Source organism: Osmerus eperlanus, chromosome 8, assembly GCF_963692335.1.
Source record: "Osmerus eperlanus chromosome 8, fOsmEpe2.1, whole genome shotgun sequence".
NCBI classification, from domain to species: Eukaryota; Metazoa; Chordata; class Actinopteri; order Osmeriformes; family Osmeridae; genus Osmerus; species Osmerus eperlanus.
Genome location: NC_085025.1, coordinates 16,919,718 through 16,942,753, shown reverse-complemented (window position 1 = coordinate 16,942,753; position 23,036 = coordinate 16,919,718). Strand labels below are relative to the sequence as shown.

At 41.3% G+C, this 23,036-nt stretch overlaps 2 protein-coding genes and 1 long non-coding RNA gene across 3 annotated transcripts; 1 reads left to right on the top strand and 2 right to left on the bottom strand.

The window, feature by feature from the left end:
- Nucleotides 1-848: 848 nt before the first annotated feature.
- Nucleotides 849-14,106, top strand: efhc1 (EF-hand domain (C-terminal) containing 1). Its single transcript, XM_062468230.1, has 10 exons — nucleotides 849-1,142; nucleotides 1,576-1,797; nucleotides 10,141-10,428; nucleotides 11,633-11,782; nucleotides 11,946-12,138; nucleotides 12,318-12,538; nucleotides 12,660-12,800; nucleotides 13,102-13,315; nucleotides 13,439-13,621; nucleotides 13,862-14,106. Exons 1-10 carry the CDS (start codon nucleotides 1,080-1,082, stop codon nucleotides 13,891-13,893), a joined length of 1,707 nt encoding a protein of 568 aa, XP_062324214.1. The 5' UTR covers nucleotides 849-1,079; the 3' UTR covers nucleotides 13,894-14,106.
- On the bottom strand, nucleotides 4,232-5,080 carry LOC134025506 (uncharacterized). Its single transcript, XR_009931033.1, has 3 exons — nucleotides 4,712-5,080; nucleotides 4,516-4,618; nucleotides 4,232-4,326 (listed from the first exon to the last, which is right to left on the bottom strand). It is a non-coding gene; the product is annotated as an uncharacterized LOC134025506 (long non-coding RNA).
- On the bottom strand, nucleotides 14,105-21,643 carry tram2 (translocation associated membrane protein 2). Its single transcript, XM_062468231.1, has 11 exons — nucleotides 21,452-21,643; nucleotides 19,941-20,004; nucleotides 19,547-19,656; nucleotides 18,844-18,960; nucleotides 18,596-18,654; nucleotides 18,390-18,474; nucleotides 17,967-18,037; nucleotides 16,274-16,378; nucleotides 15,409-15,552; nucleotides 15,008-15,165; nucleotides 14,105-14,919 (listed from the first exon to the last, which is right to left on the bottom strand). The coding sequence occupies exons 1-11, from the start codon at nucleotides 21,569-21,571 to the stop codon at nucleotides 14,843-14,845; spliced, it is 1,110 nt and encodes a 369-aa protein (XP_062324215.1). The 5' UTR covers nucleotides 21,572-21,643; the 3' UTR covers nucleotides 14,105-14,842.
- Nucleotides 21,644-23,036: the final 1,393 nt, after the last annotated feature.

Here is a 23,036-nt window from a genome sequence, read left to right as displayed (position 1 = left end):
ATGGTTCAAGAACAGCTTTCAATTTACTTTGGGTATGCTGTTTAGGCGTTTTTAGGCACATTTAACTTAAGTATACTTCTTATAAGTATATCAAAAGTGAACTATTTTCAAAGCATACTTAAAAGTATATCAAAAGTGAACTATTTTCTAAGCATACTTCTTAAAAGTATATCAAAAGTGAACTATTTTCTAAGCATACTTCTTAAAAGTATATCAAAAGTGAACTAAAAGTGTACTATCCATTTTTTGGTACACTTATAGTATACTTTAATATACTTTTTTTGTAAGGGTGAGTACAGTGAGAATGTTTGACAAAACAAATATGTACCATCGACATGAAATTGTAGCCAAATGATCATTTATTATTAATATCATTTATCTCACTTTACTCATCATCAACTGTGGACACAGAACGTAGATCTGCTCAATTTTCAACCGATTTTTAAACGGTTTGGTTTGTTATCAACGTCAGAGATGTTGTTATGCCACTGCATAGGCCTACTAATTGTTTTTTTTTACATAGAATAAAAGTATGCAATAGAAGTATTATAGAAAGTACATGTAGCATCAACACAATGTTATGGGTGAGCGAGTCGACTGTAGCAAGATGGCCGCCATGTGCGGACGTTCTAGACTCCGCCGTAAGACATATCTATGGTTTTAGTAACCTACATCTAGCCTACAGTAGGTATATATAAAAATCCACATTTTAAAATAAATTGTCAATAACTTTAAGATCTTAGCTGTGTTATAAGTTTATAAAAGTGATATGTATTATAAGCTACTGATAATCAATTTATTAATTGTATAATGATTATTTTTCATAGGCTATCCCTCGATCTCGTCGCTCGATTATATATTTTGGTTTGTTTTGATTTGCCATAGCAACTGCTGCCAGTGTATGGTTTCCTAACACACCGGCGTAAATTATTCATTGTAGAGGTGGTGGTAGTGCTAGAGCTACTATTGTGAATAGTAGCACGTTACAGCAAACATTGTATAACACCGCACTAACGTAATCAACTCTAAATACATTAAAGGCACCTTTTTCGTGGAAGATTCAGCCGGAGGGTTAGAGAATGTCTGTAAACACTGGCCGTGGTTTACCTTTTTTGCCAGGAAATTCTTTTCGGGACATTACGGTAGGCTAGTCGGTTTATAATTGTAATTGTTTTTACGATATAAATTGCTTAATTTACGACATGTATAGTGCCTTAAGTTAGTCCTAGTTTTATTCAAACAAATTGGCGCTGTCCTTATTTTTGTAGATCTGTAAAACCTCCATGCTAGTAAAATTGGCAGTTTCAGTACAGCAGTAACCTTTAATTAGATTTAACAATGCTAGAAGCGTAATCCTATGCGCAACAGACTCACACAGGATTATGTTTCGGATACAGTAGTGTAGTGTAATAATGTTATTATGGAATCCGAGATAATAGAAGGATTTATTGAAAAAAGTTTTCCTGACTGTTTTAATTTAAACCAAGCATAGCATACAGTTCAACACATCAACGTTGTGACCAAATAAGAATGTAATTTCCGCTTTCTTGAAATTTGTAAATATTTATAATGTAGAAGTCAGCTTTCAACCTGTCCCAAACATTGGCATACAAGAATGGGTATGCCCTTCCACGTCGGCCTACGGTGGGCATCGGACAAACCCCCCTCTTATCAGAGCAGCTGACCCAGAATGAGTTCAACAAGCTGTCCGAAGAGACCTCTCTTTTGACGTACGGCACCACCCACCGTAAACCTGCACTGGACTTCATCCCTGCTCATGTGGCCTATGACAAGAAGGTAGGAGACATTATGCACATATGAGACAGACAGGGAAAGCTTGCAGTGACAGCTAGCATGCAGATAAATGTAATGATATAAACTCTTCAAAAAAAGTTCGGAAACGTTATTTCGGTCGATTATTCATCCCCTTCAATAATACCAATTGGTATTGTATTTTATATCATTGGAAAGCCTGATTAGTCACCTTTACAACGAGGTACAACTTGTAAGGATCTTGTAAGGTGCGGTGCATTCGTGGAATGCAATAGTATGAACCTGCAGAGCCGGAGACCCGGAGAGCTGTAGTTTCAGGACCGCAGTTCTAGGACCCTCGTTTTAACTGACAGCGCCACCTAGCGAATTGGATGACGAAATATACTGTTGAGTATGTGTCACTAGATCACAACAAGCAGTGGTGTAGTGGTAAAAATTGAGGTGGGTAAACTATGAATTTTATTATTTATTTATTTACAGGGTCGTTAAGGCAACCCCCCCCCCGAGCTTTCACGTCTGTTTCAACACCCCCCCTCCCCCCCCCCACACGCATTGACCGGACCGTGAGACACACGCATTTCAGCCCCTTCACAGAGGCTTGACAACCCTAGTTTATGGATGGAACCGGTAAGGTTGGCTTGTATCTGCATCATTCGAACGTTAAGAACGTTAATAATAGTAGGCTAGCCGTTTGTCCCTGTCTTAATGCGATGTTGTGCAAACCAAAACAACGTTTACAAACGTGAAATGATCTCTCTGTACTTGAGGCCTTTTGCGGGCATCTGTGGGAGTGGGAGCACTCGATGGTCTCTTCAAAAATCGCCTGATATCCATGGCTAATTAATCCATTCCGAACAGGTAAACTAATCCACAACGTGTGTGTACATAGCCTACTTCGTGGATCCTGATTGGTGTCGCAACGCATTGATTGGAGGGTCACAGACCCTACAGCGCAGATGAAATGATTCAGACTACAGCGTTTATATGTTAAACAATATGAAATTTATTCTTTGGTGTTTACACCAAAATTACACCAAATTTATTTCGGATTATTCCAAAGGCAGAATACGAGGCGCAGGGACTTAGATGTGCGTAAACGCGCACAAACGCTATTTAGAGATGGATAAACGCAATTTCTGCAATTTAGAGGTGGATAAACGCTATTTCCGAATTTCGGGAGGTGCGTAAACGGCGTTTACGTGCGTTTAGCCCCCACTACATCCCTGACAACAAGATAGGCTATTTGAATGGTTTGAGAGAGGCAAGAAACAAGGAAAACTGGGGAATTTGATTAATTATTCAGATATGGATATATTTAAAATATATATACAATAATAAACAATAACAATCGAAGTATCACATCCACCCCATACACCTGCATCGCTCCATCCAACTCTTCATAATTCCCTCCACCCCATCAACTAGCAACATTTTGAAGGATTTCTAGATTTTCGCGACCACCAAAATACCAAAAAGCGTGCGACCAAAGCAGTATTCCCCACAAACAGTAATTTCTGTCTTCAACTTGGTTGTTAACAGTTGTATGTTTGGCAATCAGTGTAGCTCATAGGTAAAAGTAGCTCATGTGAATCACGTGTGGTTATGTATGAAACCACTCCGGTGTCTTGAAATGATTTCGACAGCAAAGTTGAAGTTAGCTAGCTAACGTTAACTTTATTGTCCAATTCAATACACCAGAATTGTTTTATACATAACCACACATGATTCAAATTAGCTACTTACACTCTGATTCTCCTCCATCTTGTCATGAAACAAGCTACATCACTTCCTCTTCCCCAGCTAACACAGTTACGTTGCCCTTACGTTGCCGCAACGTCACTCGATGACCAAACATACGTTGCCGCAACGTCTTTGGCGACGTTGCGGGACCGTGCATCTGTGGGACGCCAGAACGTAACCGCAACGTAATCTTGTGACGTTGCCAGTCCGTAACCGCGACGTCGTGGCAACGTTATTTTTCCGACGTTGCCAGTCTGTAACCGCGACCTCCTAGCAACGTAATTTTCTGACGTTGCCAGTCCGTAACCGCGACCTCCTAGCAACGTCATTTTCCGACGTTGCCAGTCCGTAACCGCGACCTCCTAGCAACGTCATTTTCCGACGTTGCCAGTCTGTAACCGCGACCTCCTAGCAACGTCATTTTCCGACGTTGCCAGTCTGTAACCGCGACCTCCTAGCAACGTCATTTTCCGACGTTGCCAGTCCGTAACCGCGACCTCCTAGCAACGTAATTTTGTGACGTTGCCAGTCCGTAACTGCAACGTTAACTAAGTAACCTATATTTCTCAATTCTACTGCTTATATTGGGGCGGTTCATATGCAGACCTCATTTGGCCAAAATGCTACTTGTTCTTGTATAATAGGCTACATGGTAGCCAACTTTAGGAGGTTTGTGTGATGTGTAGCCTAACTCCAGCTAATCATAAACAAGGCAGCATTTCCATGTAACATTGTCATTTTATTTCAAACAAAGTGCCAAACAGTGAATTAAAATCTTCTGCCAGCCCCCGCTACAGGTCCTGTCTGTTGGCCCTGACAATGAAGCACAAAATAAGTTAGTGTTCTATCAACATAATTGCACGTGTAAAAAGGCGCTATACAAGTCATAAAAAAATCACATCTAAAATAATATACATCATCAAAAAAACATGTGATTCTAGATTTGTGTCACATAGCCATGTGAAAGGTTGGATATGGAAGCTGCAATCATGATTCATTCACCTGGCTTGTTTTGAACGGGCTGCCGGGTTGTGTTTGAGTGTCTCCTCTATGAGGAGCTCCACAGCTTTCTCTCCCAGTCCCGTCTTCCACTTCATCACAGCGTCTGGAATTAGAAGTCATGAACTTATTGTCAGCACCAATGTGAACGTTGAACGCTGCGTGTAAGCCATAGTTCATGGCATCTCCAAACACTTACCACTCTCTTTCGCAACTCCAGCACCTTAAGGCGCTCCTCGCTTAAGGCGTCTTGGAGTTCAGCCTGTGTTTGGGCCACCTGTAGGTCCATCACTGGCACTGGCAGTGTGTCTGCCCTGTAGTCGCCTGAATAGGAGAGCCTCTCGCTGGTTCTCCTCCAATGTCTCCATCTTCCGGAGCATAACCTGTAATGTGTCTGTCATTAAAGACAAGTAAAACAAGTTTACAAGAGTTAGCATGATTGGCATACACTGTGGTTCTTCTAGATTAGCTGTAACATGTATGTAAATAACAAATGTTACCTTGAATGGTTGTATACAAAGCATATATTTTTTTGAGTGTCTTATATTTGCACTTGCCTGGCTGCCAGCTGTTTTCCTGGGCCCCCAATTGGTTCACCTCCACCAGACCAGAGTTGACATCTAGGGGTATGGAATCTGGTGATGCAAAAGTTTTAAGTCATGCTTTTGCTTCAAAACATAGCCTTTAGGTTGCCATGGCTCATACAATTATTGTCACTGTTTTAAACGGTCATTCATTACTTTACCATCATTTCCCAGGGACACAGTGCTAGGCCGTGTGACGGTGGTAGGATAATCTGTACAGAAATGAAAATGGAATGTAGTTTATGTACATAGTTATAGCATATTGATATAAAAGGAGTAGCATTGCACATATGTGATCGTTCGAAAGCAGGGCCCCACATCGTAGCGTCGCACATGTGTGATTCTGAACATTCCAACCGACTGTTTTCCGATAGACAAAAACTATATGACAAACGCTATAGTATGGCTTCAAAATTTACAATTAGTAGGCTAACAAGTAACACTAGCAGGTAGTAGCATTGCTACGAGTATTATGCTAGGTTGCTAGGTAACGGAAGCTAATTAAAGCAACCTAGCTGCCGTTTTGGAAAAATAACTGGTGGAAGCGTCGGAAATATTTAAAACTCACGCATCTAAAAGGTTAAAACGAATAAACTTATCCAAAAAAAGATGTCATGTACAAATTGGAAAAATTAGTGACATGATACTTTTATAGACGCCATTGCTGTGATTAAAACGTGATCAGCCACGCTAGCTCCACAGTCTTTGAAAATTCCGGGCTAAATAAACTATATTGGGACAAGGTTTTTTAACAGTTCTGAACGTTTATTTTCACTGATTCTTTTGTGGGTGATTTGTGAGAAGCTAAACTTTGAAAACATGTAGGCCTATGCATTTTCAGTATTTCAACATAACTTTATGGAGGGTTTAACCTCTACTGTACTGTAGCTATCGAAATCCTAACGTAAACAATGTGAATCTGATAGCACATAAACAGGCTAAATGGCCTACATTTCAAACATATACGTATAAGTATGCCCCATCAAATTTCTTAAAATATGTTTATATATTTCTGTAAAGAAACTCACCTTTGAAGTAGCTAATTTCCAGTTGAAATCCATTGCGTACAAGACGGTGTTGAACCCCTGCAAAATCTTTTCTGAAACCCCAATTTGAGCGATGCGTTGAAATGGGCATGCGCAAAGTTGTTGCTCAGGGGCAGACTGAGGGGCAGGTTTGCTAAGGAAGAATTGTAATATTCTGTGATGACTTGTCTTTGGAAATGAAACTCTTAAGAGTCGCTTACCTTTTGGTCACATTTAACAATTTTGTATCACAAAAATTATTGGAGCACAAATTTGCATTGTGTGTCATACAGCTTTGGTGTGCTACACCAAGAATGTTTGCTTAATCATGTTACACATCACACATTGATTGCTTTTGTACATGTTTATAGTAAAGAATGAAGGACTAAATTATATTCCAGATTCAGTCTTATTTATTAAAGCTATGTTTCTGCATATGAGAAAATTGATGACCAATGACATGCTGGGGCTGAGCTGCACATGAATTACATGCATTGTCTACATTTATACGTGCTGGGTGCAACATTTAATATTGTGTGTGATTGAAATTCATGTAGACTATGGGTACATTGCAAAAGTGTCAGAACTGAGAGCAGTCCAGTGTGATCTCTCCATCTCTGGATAAACCACTATATGCACTCGAGATCCGTTGTCCTGCGACCAAAGAGCGACTTAGCCGCAACTTAACCCATGGTACCAAAATTAATGTATCCAGCCGACCAAGGTACAACGTCTCGGCAACGTTGTCCACGGGACCAAAAAATAACGTAACCAGCCGACCAAGGTACGACGTCGCGGCAACGTTGTCCACGGGTCTAAAAATAAGGTAATTAGCCGACCAATGTACAACGTCGCGGCAACGTTGTCCATGGGACCAAAAAATAACGTATAAAGTGAAATTAAGTGTTTTAACAGAACATTTTGGTGAAAATGTTATTAATATTTGTTTAAAAAAACAGACATTTTAGTGTGTTTTTAAGTAACAACATTTGGCTGTAATGTTTATGTAAAATTATAAATGTACAGTTTGCCATTGTCTTTCAATCTGTATTTCCTGTCATTAAGAAATACAGAAAAAAACACGGCACCTTATAGGGTACTGCATCACATTTTCACTACTATAAAGGAACTCATGAAGACATGTTTTTACATTTATAGAGGGCACACTGTCATTTATTGCATGGGGCATCCTGTGCACTCAAGCATATTTCACAATGTGAATGGCAGACAGTAGGGCACTTGGTCTAATTTTTGCAACTCTAGAGGGCATTTTAGAAACACTTTTTCAACCATGGGGGCACCAGGCAGTCACCCCCTGAGTCTTCCAGTGGGCCTGGATACACCCATGGGGACAGTATATTGCACCTAAAATATTGGGGAAGCCAGAAGGAGAGGTAATATAGAGGCTTGTCAACATATAGGCTACTTTAAACAATGAAAATACTTTACAATTGAATAAAAAGTCTCCTTGATTCTTTGTGTTTAAAGATGACCTGACAAAACCGATGATAATATTCAGGTACTGCTTTGGAGCAAGGTATAACCTTCATATTTCCTGGCATAGTTGCCCATTCAAGAATGTCCCACATGCAAAGACACACAGAGATGCAGACAAACTGAACAGTGTCAAGGCTTGGCTACAGTGAGTTTGCTTCCTTGTGTGTGATTCCAGCAGACTACATGGTCTAGGCCTACCTACATAGACTGCAGTCTATTATTATATCTACTATTATAGTCTACTACTCTCCTTTCTATTACTTTCTACAAAGGATGGTAGGCTGGCTCTTATGTGTTCATCGCCATCCTTAAGAGTTGCTAAAGTGTTATTTCATATATATATATTTATGTATTTATTTTTTATTGATTAACTTAGCTTCAACCCTTACGACGAACGGGGCCCGTTCGTTAAGATTAAACCTGCTCGGGAGCAGGTTTATTTTATGTAAACACGATTAGATTGAGGCTTTACAAGCAGAGGTGATACAGGAAGTCTGTCACAGACATGTCTTGTCCGTTTTTACTACAGGAACCTGTTGCAGAAGGTGCAAGAATAATTAGCAGAATTTAACATGAAACCGAATTAATTGCTCATTACGTGAGGCTCCTTAAGCACAGCGCGATATGCTAGCCTATACTTTTTGAGAGGATAGCCTATCTTTTTTTTGTGAGGGTGTCATTTATATAATACATTTGTTGAAACCACATCATATGACATTAAAGATGATAAATGAAAATATGAAAGTATGAAAATAAAAAAAACATAGGCCTATAGCTTACTGTAATAAGCGATAAAACGCGTCACTCCTCTACATTTAATTTGGTCTGCTACTTTTTGCCAGCCCTCTTTCTTGGATTTTGCAGACTTTGAGGTGTTCCCTGGCGTTCTGATAAAATCTTCAAATTCGGAGTAACCTTCGAGCAAGCTGTTGCTCTGTTGGCTCTGTTGCGGAAAAAAAAGGGCGCTCATTTTGGCCACGGTGAGCAGCCATAGACTTATGTGAGCAGCCAATAGCAGCGTTGCTGATCAAGGTTTCTACTATCTATACATACCCCCTTTTAGACCAACGTATAACTCAATCCAGCTATACTAATCATAAACAACAAGTGTGTTCGAAGAACCGAATTAGCCAGATCATGATAAGCAAGATGATGTCATCTTGGATGTGTCATTTGATAATAAGCGACGTACGGAGAACGGGCCACTGGTTGTTTATGATTGTTTATGTTTATCATTGACCAATGCACTTTTAGTAAAGCTCTCTCTTGGAAGTCGCTTTGGATAAAAGCGGCTGCTAAATGAATAAATGTAAAGACTCCAGAGTAGGACGAAGGAAAGTTGATTAGATAGTTGTGTAGTGGCAACGCTCCTGTAACCCAGAATGCCCCGCAGCAAGCTGAAAAGCTACAGAGTTAAAGGTTTAAGTTTAGTTAGATAAGCATTGTTTGGAGTTTTGTTGTTGTGTTCGTTCTGTTTTGATATGTGTAATGTGATGGTCTGTAGTTTGGATACATTAAGTGTACACCCTGAGTGTCAATGTTGTCCAGTTTGATGGCGATCTAACCTATTGAATAAGCCTTATGTGTGACTAGCAATATTCCTCTCCAATTCGCACAGCTAGCCAGCGCTACAGTTAATATCTGAAGCATCGGCAACATCTGTAGTATCTGGATGCTGTATGTCGTGCACGTGACTTGTTTTGAATGAACATGTTAAATAGTTATATCTTGTTTTGGTTTATTGAATATTTTTTTTTATTGAAAATTCAGTTTTTTACAAAGAAGTTCAATTAATAAAAGTCATATTTACCAGCAAAGAACAGCCTGTAATGTAATATTACAGATATATCTTATAAAATTCGTAAATTTGGTACAGGAAAATTAAAATTATTTTACGGTTGATTAATGTTATTGAAATTTTTTTTTTACTGTAATTTAATGGGTTTAATCTGGCGTCACAGCTGCCAGATTGTTCCTGTTTTTTTACAATGTTTTTTTTTTTTTTTACAGTGTGCGTATGGATATTCCACACGCTACTGAGGTCCCTGACAGTGTAAAATGAATAAAGTGTAAAAATGGCCAATATGTATTGTTTTTGCCTTATTACTGTGGGAGAGTGCAATTATCCAATCCACCAAGCAACTCAAAACGAGAGTGAATACCAACAGAAGAATATTGCAAGGGATTTTGGCAATTTTTAGGGGGCCGCTACCCACACAGTTAGTTGTGTTGTTCATTCCATGAATGCACGATCCTTAAAAGTTGTACCTCGTTGTAAAGGTGACTAATCAGGCTTTCCAACAATTTAAAATACCATACCAATTGGTATTATTGAAGGGGAGGAATAATCGACCGAAATAACGTTTCCGAACTTTTTTTGAGGGGTTTTGATAAATATCCTCATCCAGGCACCATTATCCAAACACAAAAGTTCAGTAAATGCATTAGATAAATTGCTAAACGTTATAGCATACAGTGAGTTTAATTCTTTTTCATCCTCTCATGTCTCTTGTCTGCTCTAGGTGCTGCATTTCTATGCATACTTTCAACAGAAAGTGCAGCACTCTCCGGATGAGGAGTACCGCGTTCGTCCTGTGGTCATCTACTACTACCTGGAGGACGACAGCATGCTCATCTCTGAGCCTACGGTGGAAAATTCTGGGATACCCCAGGGCAAGCTGATCAAGCGCCATCGTTTGCCCAAGAACGACCGCGGTGACCCCTACCACTGGAAGGACCTGAACCAAGGCATGGACCTGTGTGTGTACGGTACATGCTATCGCATCACACACTGTGATGCCTTCACACAGGTAAGCGAGCCCATGACACTCTGGGATGCTGTATGTGAGGAAACACACACCCCGTGGATTTCGATGCATACATTACATTTACATTTATTCATTTAGCAGACGCTTTTATCCAAAGCGACTTCCAAGAGAGAGCTTTACAAAGTGCATAGGTCACTGATCATAACAACAAGATAGCCACAAAAACATTGCGAGTAGCCAAAACATGAAACACACATTGTGAACAACCAAAGTAAGTGCCAAAGGGAAGAACCATAAGAGCATGTAGTTAAACAAGTTACAATTAAACAACATGAACCGCTATAAGTGCAAGTGTACCTGTGGAAAAAACAAGCAACAATAATAAAAACAATATATCACAGCGAGTAATTTTTTTTAAAATCACTACCACTAACCACAAGAGCAACAAGTCTCTAAGCAAGAGTCATTGTGATCCTTGAGGAAACTAACATCGGGTCAAGCGAACCATTCCTAAGTACCGTTGTACTCCCGGAACAAGTGCGTCTTGAACCTTTTCTTGAAGGTGGAGAGACAGTCAGTGTCTCTGATGGAGGTGGGGAGTTGATTCCACCACTGGGGGGCCAGACAGGAGAAGAGCTTGTGTTGGGACCGGGCGGTCTTGAGCGGTGGGACCACCAGGCAGTTGTCTGAAGAAGACCGTAGGTGACGGGTGGGGGTGTAAGGCTGCAGGAGAGACTTGATGTAGACGGGTGCAGCCCCGTTCACTGCTCGGAAGTTCAGTACCAGGGTCTTGAATCTGATACGGGCCATGACAGGTAGCCAGTGGAGAGAGATGAGGAGCGGGGTAACATGGGAGCGTCTGGGTAGATTGTAGACCAGTCGGGCTGCTGCGTTCTGAATCCTCTGAAGAGGGCGGGTGTTTGGTTCTTTACCATATGTCAGCAAATGGTGGCAACTCTCATAAGACTGCATACACATAGGATGCAGTCTCACAGGAACACAAACACATATTTGTGTAGGTTATGAGAGTTGCCACCATTTGCTGACATATGGTAAAAAACCAAACACATGCATTGTGAGCCCCAAACCTCCTGGTTGAAACAACCAATGAAAGCAAGCAGCAAACAGGTAGCTTGGTCGTTTTTGTTGGCTCAGTTTCCACCAGGTAATTCATTGAGGCTATTCAAAGTGCTGTGTGTGAGCCTGACAAAGAAGTAAACAAACATCTCTCTTTTGGATCTCTCAGGACTTCATGGAGAGTGAGGGCCTGGTCCTGAACGACCCGGAGCCGACCCCGGTCGACCCCTACCTCACACGGCGTACCCCGGCCCAGCGCTCTTACGTCACCCCCTATGACTTTGACCGTCTGAAGCAGTTTGTGACCATGGACCGCAAGGTGTCCAAATCTGTCTCGCCTCTACATCCAAATAATCTGTGTTTTTGTGTGTAGGGCGGGGGGACGTGGACGACTTGGTGATGAACTTTATTATAGTACCTGGCTCTTATGTCCTTATCGCCCAGACTCCTGATCTCTAGCTTTGTGTCGCTCTTGTATGCAGGTGCTGCGATTCTATGCGCTGTGGGACCACACTGACTCCCTGTACGGTGAGACCCGACCCGTCACCATCCAGTACTACCTGGTGGATGACTCTGTGGAGATCCGAGAGGTCCACAAGCCCAACAGTGGGCGAGACCCCTTCCCAGTGCTGCTTCGCAGACAGAGGCTGCCCAAGACCACCAAGCCAACCTGTGGTAAGACGCTACAATACAACTTTATGTTCCAATGGAAACATATCAACAGGTGCAATTTATTACATGTTTATTGAGATATTATTCTCTTTGATACCGAAGGTATAGGGCTGCCAATAAATCTGAATGACTTTAGGTCGTACTTTGTTTCTTTAACGTTTTCATTCTAATGTTTTCATCAGAGCCCTTTCCCAGATGTGTGCTGGAGGTGTCATCACAGGAAGTGCAACAGTACTACACCCCGAAGGACTTCCGGGTAGGGGAGACGCTCATGCTGATGGGGAGACGTTTTCTGCTGTATGACTGTGATGAGTTCACCAAGAACTTCTACAAGCAGAACCACCCCGACATCGACATTAAGCCCAGGGAAGTGGCCAGGAAGATGGAACAGGACCAGAAAAAAGTAGGTGTGCGGAGAGTGTGAGTGCATGCATGCTCATGTGTATGTGTACATGCTTCTACTGTGTGTCTTGTGTACTGTGGTCTTGTGCATTGTGTCTGATGCTTTGAATGCACACCTTCAGAGCTTTCCACCTTACAACGGTTACGGATCCTTGGAGGATTCACTCCAGAACTGCTTCTCTCTGGTGCCTGAGCCCCCCAAGAAGGACCTGATGAAGATGCTGGAGAACGACCACAAAGAGCTGCGCTATGCTGCTAGGATGGTGAGAGACCAAAGAGAGGGAGAGAGATAGGGAGAAAAAGAGGGAGAGACAGAGAGAAGGTGTAGGGGGATGACATACCTAGGGCTTCATACAGTATAACTGTATGAAGTAAACTGGGGGTTGTCATATCCCAATGTCATATTTTTTGGTCTAATCCAGTGTTTCTCAAATGGGGTCGCCGAGGTACTACAATATGTGAGAAAAATTTGAAAATGAAACAATATGAGAGTAAATCATGAAAATGGGTATACATATGTATTTATACAATATAAATTCCATCAATCCTTTATGACAATCACAGGACTCTCAGAATGCTCATGATGAGGGCCGGCGCTTCATCCTCTCCTACTTCCTGTCCGACGACATGATCAGTATTTTCGAGACGTCCACACGCAATTCTGGGATAATCGGCGGCAAGTTCCTGGAGAAGACTCGCATTCCAAAGCCAGGCTGCTGCGTGGACAACCCCGAATTCTATGGGCCTGCCGACTTTGCCATTGGAGCTACCTTAGAGGGTGAGGCATCAGTGATGCAACTCCCCCTCCTACCAAAGATGGAAATCTTGTCTATGTAAATATACTCTTCTCGATTAATTTATTTAGTATCTAATGTTCTTCAACCTGTTGTCTCTCCCTTAGTTTTCAGACACAGATTCATATTGACCGATGCTGACCACTATGTGCTCAAATACCTGGAGTCCATCTCGGACCAGATCCCCACTCAGACACTGGTGTCCCTTAGGCAGAAGCTAGGGCTTGGCCGGGGCCTGGAACAGGGAGACGACCAAACCAGCACCTCTCCTGGGTTGGGTCACAGCTCAGGTAACACAGCCTTTTTTCTGGCTTCTGGTTCGAGATAGAACTGTTTTTAAATCTGATTGTTATGGTCTATAACATTCAAAATATAAAATCTTATGAAGAGCATGATCACAGAACGGTCTAAAACTGCCACCTCATCAGGGCTTTTGCATCATGAGATTGCTGATTGTCTAGATTATTTTGTATGGGAATCTACCACTTCTAATAAATTGCCTGTTTATCCCCTTTGTTCTACTTCCTCAGATGAGATAAAAGAAGCAGAGCAGTCTTCATGATGCCAGAAGCTTCCTTCCATTCTAAACAAGTGTCTTTCCCTTCCTCATCTTTGACCCCTTCAACAGATCCTACAATCCATGGCATCATCATACCCATGCAGTATCTATCTAGTGTTAATAAATGGCATATTTAAATCATTTCAGCTCTTGTTTCCTGTTGTTTCTTTCTACAGTAACATTGTGCAATGTACATACACATCTGTCCTCACCATTTCAGAAAACTGCTATATTTAATAAAGTAATAAACAATTTAACAAACAAAAAACATGAAATAGCATGCGGTATTATCAACATACATGATGCTTCTCTCTAAGTGACCATGGCATAAATGCATTATTTTACACTGACACTACCCAGGGCAGATTCCAAAGACTTGACATTCCTTAAGATTGGTCCAATCTCAACCAGGTATTACCCTCAAAATAAACAGTATATTGTCAAAGCCAGCCCTGTCATTATGTCCCTCCAGGCAACTGTAGCATCAGCTACATCCTTCCTGTGCAAAATGACCGTGAAAGCAAAGCCAGCTCATCAACAGAACACAGCACAGCAGGAAACTAAGGACAAATGCTAGACTGGTACAGTACATATGCATAAAGAGAAACATTCAATATGATGCTTAGGTACACCGTGCATCACACATATACATAGAAGTCACTTTAGAATACAAAGGAGCTAAAAAAAATAAAAAAAAATGCAGGCAGTGAGGGTGTATAAAAAAAATAAAAAAATACTGATATGAAAAAGAGTAAATGTCTGTTTGGACTCAAGGGATTGTTTTGGATTTTTCTTTTCCAGCATTAAAGCCTGTGTCCCTGGCGACAGAGACCCTGTGTCAGCTCCAGAGACGCTTACAAGATGTGGGTGACCAACGGCCCCCATTTTTCTGTTCCGGTAAATAAGCCATAGCCAGGGCCGCCGTTTAAACAACGGACATATTGGGTGAAACTTAGGGGGCCTTGATTTTCTTGGTCCGGGGTGATGCTCCGTTTTCAGCTTTGATTACGCCGTTTTCATGGTGTCCAACTGGAAAAAGGGATACAGAAAGAGAGGAGATTTTAAGCGACCCAATTTAAAAAGAGGTGTCATAAACCCTGTGTGTGTGTGTGCTTACGGGAGTCTCTCTTCAGCGGCCGAGCGGGTTGTTTGGTGGCAGCCCTCTTGCGTGCCGCCTGTTCGTGTCTGAACTCTCGCCACCGTCGCAGCTGGAAACGGATGAACTTCCACAGCAGCCAGGACTGGGTCAGACACACCAGCAGCAGTACAGTCATCCTACAGGTACACCACGCACGCACACACACACACGTGCAAACACATGTGCACACACACGTGCAAACACACGTATGCACACACATCAGGGAAGGCTGGGTTTTATTGACAATACATTGTCAATGTTAGTGTAAAGTGTGTTGTGGAAAGAATACCACAAATGAGTTTTCAACTGATGTATTATTAGTGTGTGTGTACAAGAGTATACAAAAACCCATCTACCGACAGTTTCAGGTCTTGTAATACCTTAACAGCGCTGTGTTGAAGTTGCCCGTCTCCCAGTCCAGCCCCTGGTTCTCTGCCCGAGCCAACCCGAAGCCCACAGCCAGGAACATGACGGTCAGGGTCACCATCCTCGTCAATGCAAAACTCACCGCCCACAGGTCAAACCTACACACAGCACACAATGAGCACCCAGGTGACTCATTTTCAATGAGATTGATCAAGTGCCTCGACTCAAAACCCATTTCAAGGTGCATTTGATTTGTGTTTCTGTCTGTCTTTCTAAGACCAGCCATTGAGTTAATTGTGCTGTGTAAACTAAACCAAATAACAGTATTTGTCATTTGTAATCATTCTGAGCCTGAAGCTGTGTCAGAAATGCAATTCTGTGGGTGCCAGTAATGCCTCTAAAAATCTCAAAGACAAGAATGCTTGGCTGGACCTGATGTTAGTTTCCTCCAGGATCCCAATGACTCGTATTGAGAGACTTGTTGCTCTTGTTGGTTAGTTGTAATGGTTTTAATTTCTTGTACTCGCTGTGAAATATTTTACTGTTGACTGTAGATGTTTTTCTATAGGTACACTCTTGCACTTTTTGAGTTTCATGTCGTTTAATCGTAACTTGTTGAACTGCATGCTCTTATGGTTCTTCCCTTTGGCACTTATTTGGTTTTTCACAATGTATGCTTCATGTTTGGGCTGCTCGCAATGTTTGGGGCTATTTCGTTGTTATGATCAGTGACCTATGCTCTTTTGTAAAGCTCTCTCTTGGAAGTCGCTTTGAATAAAAGCATCTGCTAAATGCATGAATGTAATGTAAATGTAAGAAGTGTGATTCTGTATTTTGTAATGTCCTGAAGGAAAGTGTTAAATTGGGTGCCGGACTCACATCTTGTGGTGGCTCTCGTCTGTGAAGTAGAAGAGCCTGGCGATGTGGAAGCCCAGTTCGGACAAGTACTGCAAGAACAGGAGCACCAGTCCCACACGGCTTAAACTGCAACAACACACACAACATGGACGTGTGGGAATTCAAATACACAGTACTGTGCAGAAGTCTTAGTCATGAATGAATATTGTCTTATATATTTATTTTTTGTGTTCTGTATTTGTGCGGCAGTATAAAAAGGTGTTTAGTCCTTTCATTGAATTATTTCTTAAAGTATTTTTGTTTTAATTTTTAGAAAATTGTAATTGTGCCTAAGACTTTTGCACAGTGCTGTAACTTATTAAATCTACACACGGGCTTATCAATTGTTCCCCAATACTCTCTTTTACCTTACTCTTTGACTTTCCCTACATTGAGGTTAAAAAAGGGTAAAACGATGTCCCTGTTCAAAATCAGAGGGTAACACCTGCGACACACTGCCTGCGACACACTGCCTGCGACACACTGCCTGCGACACACTGCCTGCGACACACTGCCTGCGACACACTGCCTGCGACACACTGCCTGCGACACACTGCCTGCGAGCTGCTGCGACGCGCCTGGAAGCACCGCCTTTTTTCATTCGGCACCCATGTTATCAAATGGGACCGACCACACTGGCTGCGAAGCGCCGCGACTGCCTGCTATCGCCTGCGATCTGCAGCGATCGTTTCGCGAGACGCTTGCGCAATCGGCTGCAGGATGATGAAATACACCATATTAGTTGATGTATTTGAATAAAAAAACATGTTATTAAGATTTTACTCCATTAATTGTAGACTACGGTGCACATTTGTAAAGTTGTAGACTTTATAATTACACAATGTTGGTAACGAACGGCCTTTACATGTGGTTACCCTGATGAAAACGAATGAAAATAACCTGATTGATCTGTTGAGCTAGCATGCCCGTAGTTGTTTTGTTTGCTTGAGAGAAACGAGTTGTCACACGTTGCACACAACACACACGTGTGCACACATATAGCCTATCGAGAGAGAACCCCCAAGTCGATTTCTAAAATCAGCATCAAATGAATTCTCGAAGTTGCAAAGCACAGGGAGCTGAATGACCCCCTGCAACAATTTTACAAGGACAACGTAGATATGGATCAATGCTGGGATATAGCCAATGCCATGTTTATGTACCATGTCAGCGTAAAGGAAAGCTCAGAGTAGCAGAAAGGCTTGGTGCGGAGAAATGCGCGTCTGGTGTGAACAGCTTTTGCTCAGTCGTATCCGATCGTGGCGCTGCGCGGCGCGTCCAGGTGCTTCGCAGCCACTGTGTCCCAGGCGTAACAAGATAGATGAAGCCACTTTATTTAGCCATCCTAAATTGTGTAATAGTTCATTATGCAACCCAGGAAGGAGCTCTACACTTCAGGTGCATCTTACTTTCTATTTACATTTTCATGTATTAATTTAGTAGATGCTCCTGAGTCACCTTTCGGTATTCAACATCTTGTAAAATACACAGTTCAGGTTAAAACTATGCACTTCTAGTCCTTGACTATCTGCTGGCTTCCACCATTTGAACTCAGTTTTGGTGCTGAATATATAAACTTAAATATAAACCTAACATTTTGTGGGAATGTGTTACAAAATCTGAAAAGGCCATTCAGGAAGGGTGGAGAACACAGTTTCACCAGAAAAGTTCTTACTTTAACAGATAGGCTGCTGAGATGTGCAGCAGATACAAAGAGATGTACTGAAGCTGACGTGGAATTTCCTCCTGTAGAGAGCAAAACACACGCTTAAAGTTACAGTACACACCAATCTTTCAACAAAAAAGCACACATTTACATTTAGTCATTTAGCAGACCCTCTTATCCAGAGCGACTTACAGTAAGTACAGGGACATTCCCCCCGAGGAAAATAGGGTGAAGTGCCTTGCCCAAGGACACAACGTCATTTTACGCGGCCAGGAATCGAACCAACAACCATCTGATTAATAGCCCGATTCCCTAACCGCTCAGCCATCTGACTTCCCTACACACATTCTCTGTCTATCATTTGCTTTCTTCCACACACACACACATTCTCCCATGACATTCTTCCTGGTTCCCATAGTCCTCCAAACTGACCTTGCGCACTTTCTGGAAATAGAGCTCTGGCAGGGCATGGAGCCAGTAGGCTAGCTGAGTGAGGTAGAAGAGCTTCACCTGAAACCTGCAGTGCAGACGTGCAGGCGCACACACACATACACACATGCGACAGTAGTGGATTAGTGGTTTGTTTTATAAGACTTTCAGTGTTTCATCAGTGTTCTCAGACCCGAGCTGAGGCCTACCTGAGGTGAACATGAGGATAGTTCTCCCAAAGGCTGCTGGGATGCAGGAGGTATCCTTCCTGTTGTGGGAGGAAGAAAAGGTGCATAAGAGTGGGGATTATTTAGAATAAACACTAGTTAAAAAGCTCAATCAACTGATTCCAAAACATAAACCAAACATGTACATTATTTAAGAACTTTATTATTTTGCATTTACTTAAAAAATAATGAAATGTACACATTCTGCAACCTGTGTGTGAGTGTCTTACTGTTATGAGGATATAAAGACTCCACACACTGGACACCAGGTGAAACACACACAGCTGGCCTGACTCGTTAAACTTGGTGTTCTTGCTCTTTGAGAGGTGTAGTCGCCTGTTAACTTTCTGGAAGAATCATCACAGAATGTGTAATTAGCATGGGTTTTCTCCAACGTAGGTGGCCTACAATATTTTTTCAGGCAAGAGTTAACACCAAGTTCCGGTTGTGCGTCCTGGTTAACCCCCCCCCCCCCCCAAAAAAAAAAAAAAAAAAAACTGTCATCATACAGAAAGAAGTGTACTGAAACAAAATACCTTGGCCAAACATTTGTGCCATCTACATATATGTCTTATGTACTTCTGAGAATGATTATCCGTGTCAGTGTTTACCCTGAAAAGATACTGTCCAACGCATATGTGAGTCTTAGGTTGGCTAACTTACAGGGATCTTGAGCAGACACGGTCATGGTCAGTAACATTTTACACTAAGGTCAACCATTTGTCCTAACTCTCCTTCAGCAATATGAAAAACACATAAATGGTTTAAACTTAGGCCCATTGACACCAATTAAAAGATTTAACACTTGCATAACAAAGTACTTGTACGTTGAAGGGTGCAGGATGGACAATTTAGAATGCAGCCATATGTCATTTAGGTTTCAAAAGACAAACTCCCACGATGCAGTGGAAGGGGGGGTGGACTTATACTCACATCCAGGATGTACTCCTGCACCACAGCGTGTAGGATGATGGTGATAAAGAAGTAGAAGAGGATGGTGGCGCAATCTCTCCACCCATACTGATAGAGTGTCACCTCGCTCTCTACACACACACAAACACGTGCACGCGCAAGCACACACAGCAGAGTGAGTAAACATACACAGTGTAAATTTGTGTATACAAAACAATGTGTTTATAGTGTGTATATTATTTTTGTATTGGATAAACTAGGCTGACTACTGTACTTCACTATGATTTAAATGTACAAAAACCTTTTCGTGGAATGCTATTCATGTGCCGCAGTAAGTGATTGTGTTGTTTGTAAAAGTGTTTAATTAAAAGCACACACACAGCTTGAGCTGGGATTAGGCCACTTCGGGACAAACCTGGTGATAGAGTGCTGATGTTGTACTGAGGTTGAATAAACTGAATGGCAGTCTTTGCTGTTGCCTGGAAAAATAAGTGCATTTAGTAACTTGTTAGATATAAAATGTCTCGTGGACAGCCTTGAACTGGCCAAAGTAAATGTCTCTCTCATTTATGCATTAGCCTACAGACAGCCCAAGTGAATTTTAACACCTCCCACTTCGGGTAATTTGACGTTGTACTTCGGAAGTAAATTCCATGGGATGACGGTGCGGTTTAAAAAAAACTGATCGGCATGACAAGGCTTGAATTGACCAGGATAACCCCTCATCTCGCACTGGGGTGCACCCGTAAATCACCAGAATTCCATGCGCGCCCAGCCACAGGTGCCCTGTCAAAGGCAAAGCCACAAACTCCTTTGAATATCTGTTGTTCACAAAAGTTTGTCCTGACAGTGCACTACACTTTCTTTCAGAAACTCGAAAACCCCCTTGACTCATTCCCTAATAGCACAACAGAGCCCTAAACGAATATCCGATTCCGGATAGAAACCTAGAATAAAAGTAGGCTAAAAGCTGCAATGGTTTCCCATACTAGACGCAATGAAAGCATCTCGTTTTAGTGGATTTCACAATTATGCGACAGTAAGGGACACCTTTGTCTATTGAATTGAAAATCTTACAGACGGCCAAGTCAAATGTTTCAGTGACATCGTAAATTATTTACAGCCTACTGTTGGGAGTTAATAACACGATTAATCGAATCATCGAACACGAATTCAGTCAACTCTTTCATGTTGAAACAGCTTGCGACCGCTACTGCCCCGCTCAAAGATTGAGACGTGGCAGTAACCCGGAGATCAAATTGGGGCAGCAGACTGCCTCAGATGCACAAATCTCTTTTATGAAGAGATACGAAAACATTTACAATAAGTATTTGGGGAGAGTTCAGCTAAGACATTCAAATTTTCCATGCCATCAGACGTTGGCTCAATAACTTAAGCTTAGTCTTCTTTAAATAGGCTTAATGCACATTTCTACCACACAATGACTACAGCGGGCTATTTTGTTGATGGGCTATGATCTAACCACAAACCATCTCTATTGCAAATTTAAAAGCCGCTGTAGTTAGTGTCCCATTACGATCATTGAGAAAACGTGAAGATAAATGAGCTAATCGTACTGAGACGAAGAATACTTGAGGAAGTTGAAGGCTACAGTAAAAGTGTCTATCTCTCCATGATACAACAACGACTAGCCTATACACACTGAACCGTAGGAAACAGTGGATCTCTTCACATGTAGCCTATTAATCGGACAACTTTTTATATGTCTGCAAATGACAATATGATGATAGCCTAAAGAATATAACCAGGAGTATCATTCAAGCTAGACTGTTCCCAACTGTTTCGTTTTGGGCAATGTAACGTGTACCCAAGGCTCATCTAAATTTGGATCAGTGGCGGACCTGCCAGTAAAAAAAAACAGCTGAGTGAGACGAGGAAAAACTGAGATTCCAAAATTAATCTCACCTCAAACATCAATCCGATCAAGATAAAAATCACCAAACTAAAGACGATGTCGGCATGGTTCTGAATGAGGAATTCCTGGCTGAAGAAAGGATAACTCTTGTTTCTTCTTCGAAATGCCATTTCAGCAGAATGAGTTTTTCCTACTTTTTTCGAAATCCGAAAATGTTCTCACTGAGTTAACTTTCTCATAGATCTGCGCATGTGCAATCTCTTAAAGGGAGCGTTTCACAAATTCCACTATCCGAGACGGTTCACTTAAATACACTTAAAAAAAGTATCAGCGAGAAAATACTGAAAAAAATACAGCTAGTTTTATGTACAGCCTAAATATTTCATTGTGTATGTTTCAATTTATAAACGTATTCCTTCATTTTGATTTAATACATTTAATATATTAATAATATTTAATATATTAAAACAAAAATCACTATCCACTACATACTACAATATCTATAAAGATGCAATAACCACCTATAACAAAACCATCCGTCGAGCAAGGAAAGAATATTTTTCCAACATTATTACAGAAAATGCCAGAAATTCCAGAGTTCTTTTCTTCACCATTGACCAGCTGCTAAACACTATTAACATTATTGTTTCTATTGATTTTCATTCCCGCAAAGACTGCGGCTTGTGTTTTGTTGAGTTAAATTTGTATTTATATTGGGAAACCACAAAGACTGTGGCTCGAGATACCGCAAAGACTGCGGCTTGTGTATTTTGGATTCCCGCAAAGACTGCGGCTTGTGTTTTGTTGAGTTACATTTTTATTTATATTGGGAAACCACAAAGACTGGCTCGAGATACCGCGAAGACTGTGGCTCGAGATACCGCAAAGACTGCGGCTTGTGTGCTTTGGATTCTCGCAAAGACTGCGGCTTGTGTTTTGTTGAGTTACATTCTTATTTATATTGGGAAACCACAAAGACTGTGGCTCGAGATACCGCAAAGACTGCGGCCTGTGTTCAGAAGGGTTTTATTACTTGTATTATTGGTTTTATTGATTTTATGTAAAGCACCTTGAGCTGCAATTCTTGTATGAAATATGCTATATAAATAAAGTCTTATTATTATTATTATTATTGTGATTATATTTACAAGCTCGTTCCGTTTTTTAATTCAGTATTTTGGCCAATTAATATTCCTTTAATTTTGCTTCTATCCGTAGCCTATTTTTAAAACGATTAATCTTTTAAGTCTCTCACATTATTCATTATTTATTGTTCATTATGTTGTCTTCTAAGCATCACCTTAAGACTAGGCCTATATTTTGTCCTTATTCTCCGGCAGTTTGAGGCAATTCTGCGGCAGTTTGAGGCAATTACTGTATCTCAGTTTGAACGAACAATGAGATAGCATTTAACCTTTGTGCTGCCTTCGGGCCACATGACCCAAAGGTTCAAGGAACCATCGTTGTGTTTACCCAATTTTACCCAATACAAAAACAAATAAATAGAATTTTCTTTTAACCTTCGCAATGTGGGGGGAGACAGCCCGACAGTTAAAAGAAAATTCCTCACTTTGTTTTTGTATGCGGTAAAGTTGTCGCAATACGACGGTGGGTCACAATGACTGATGGGTCAGA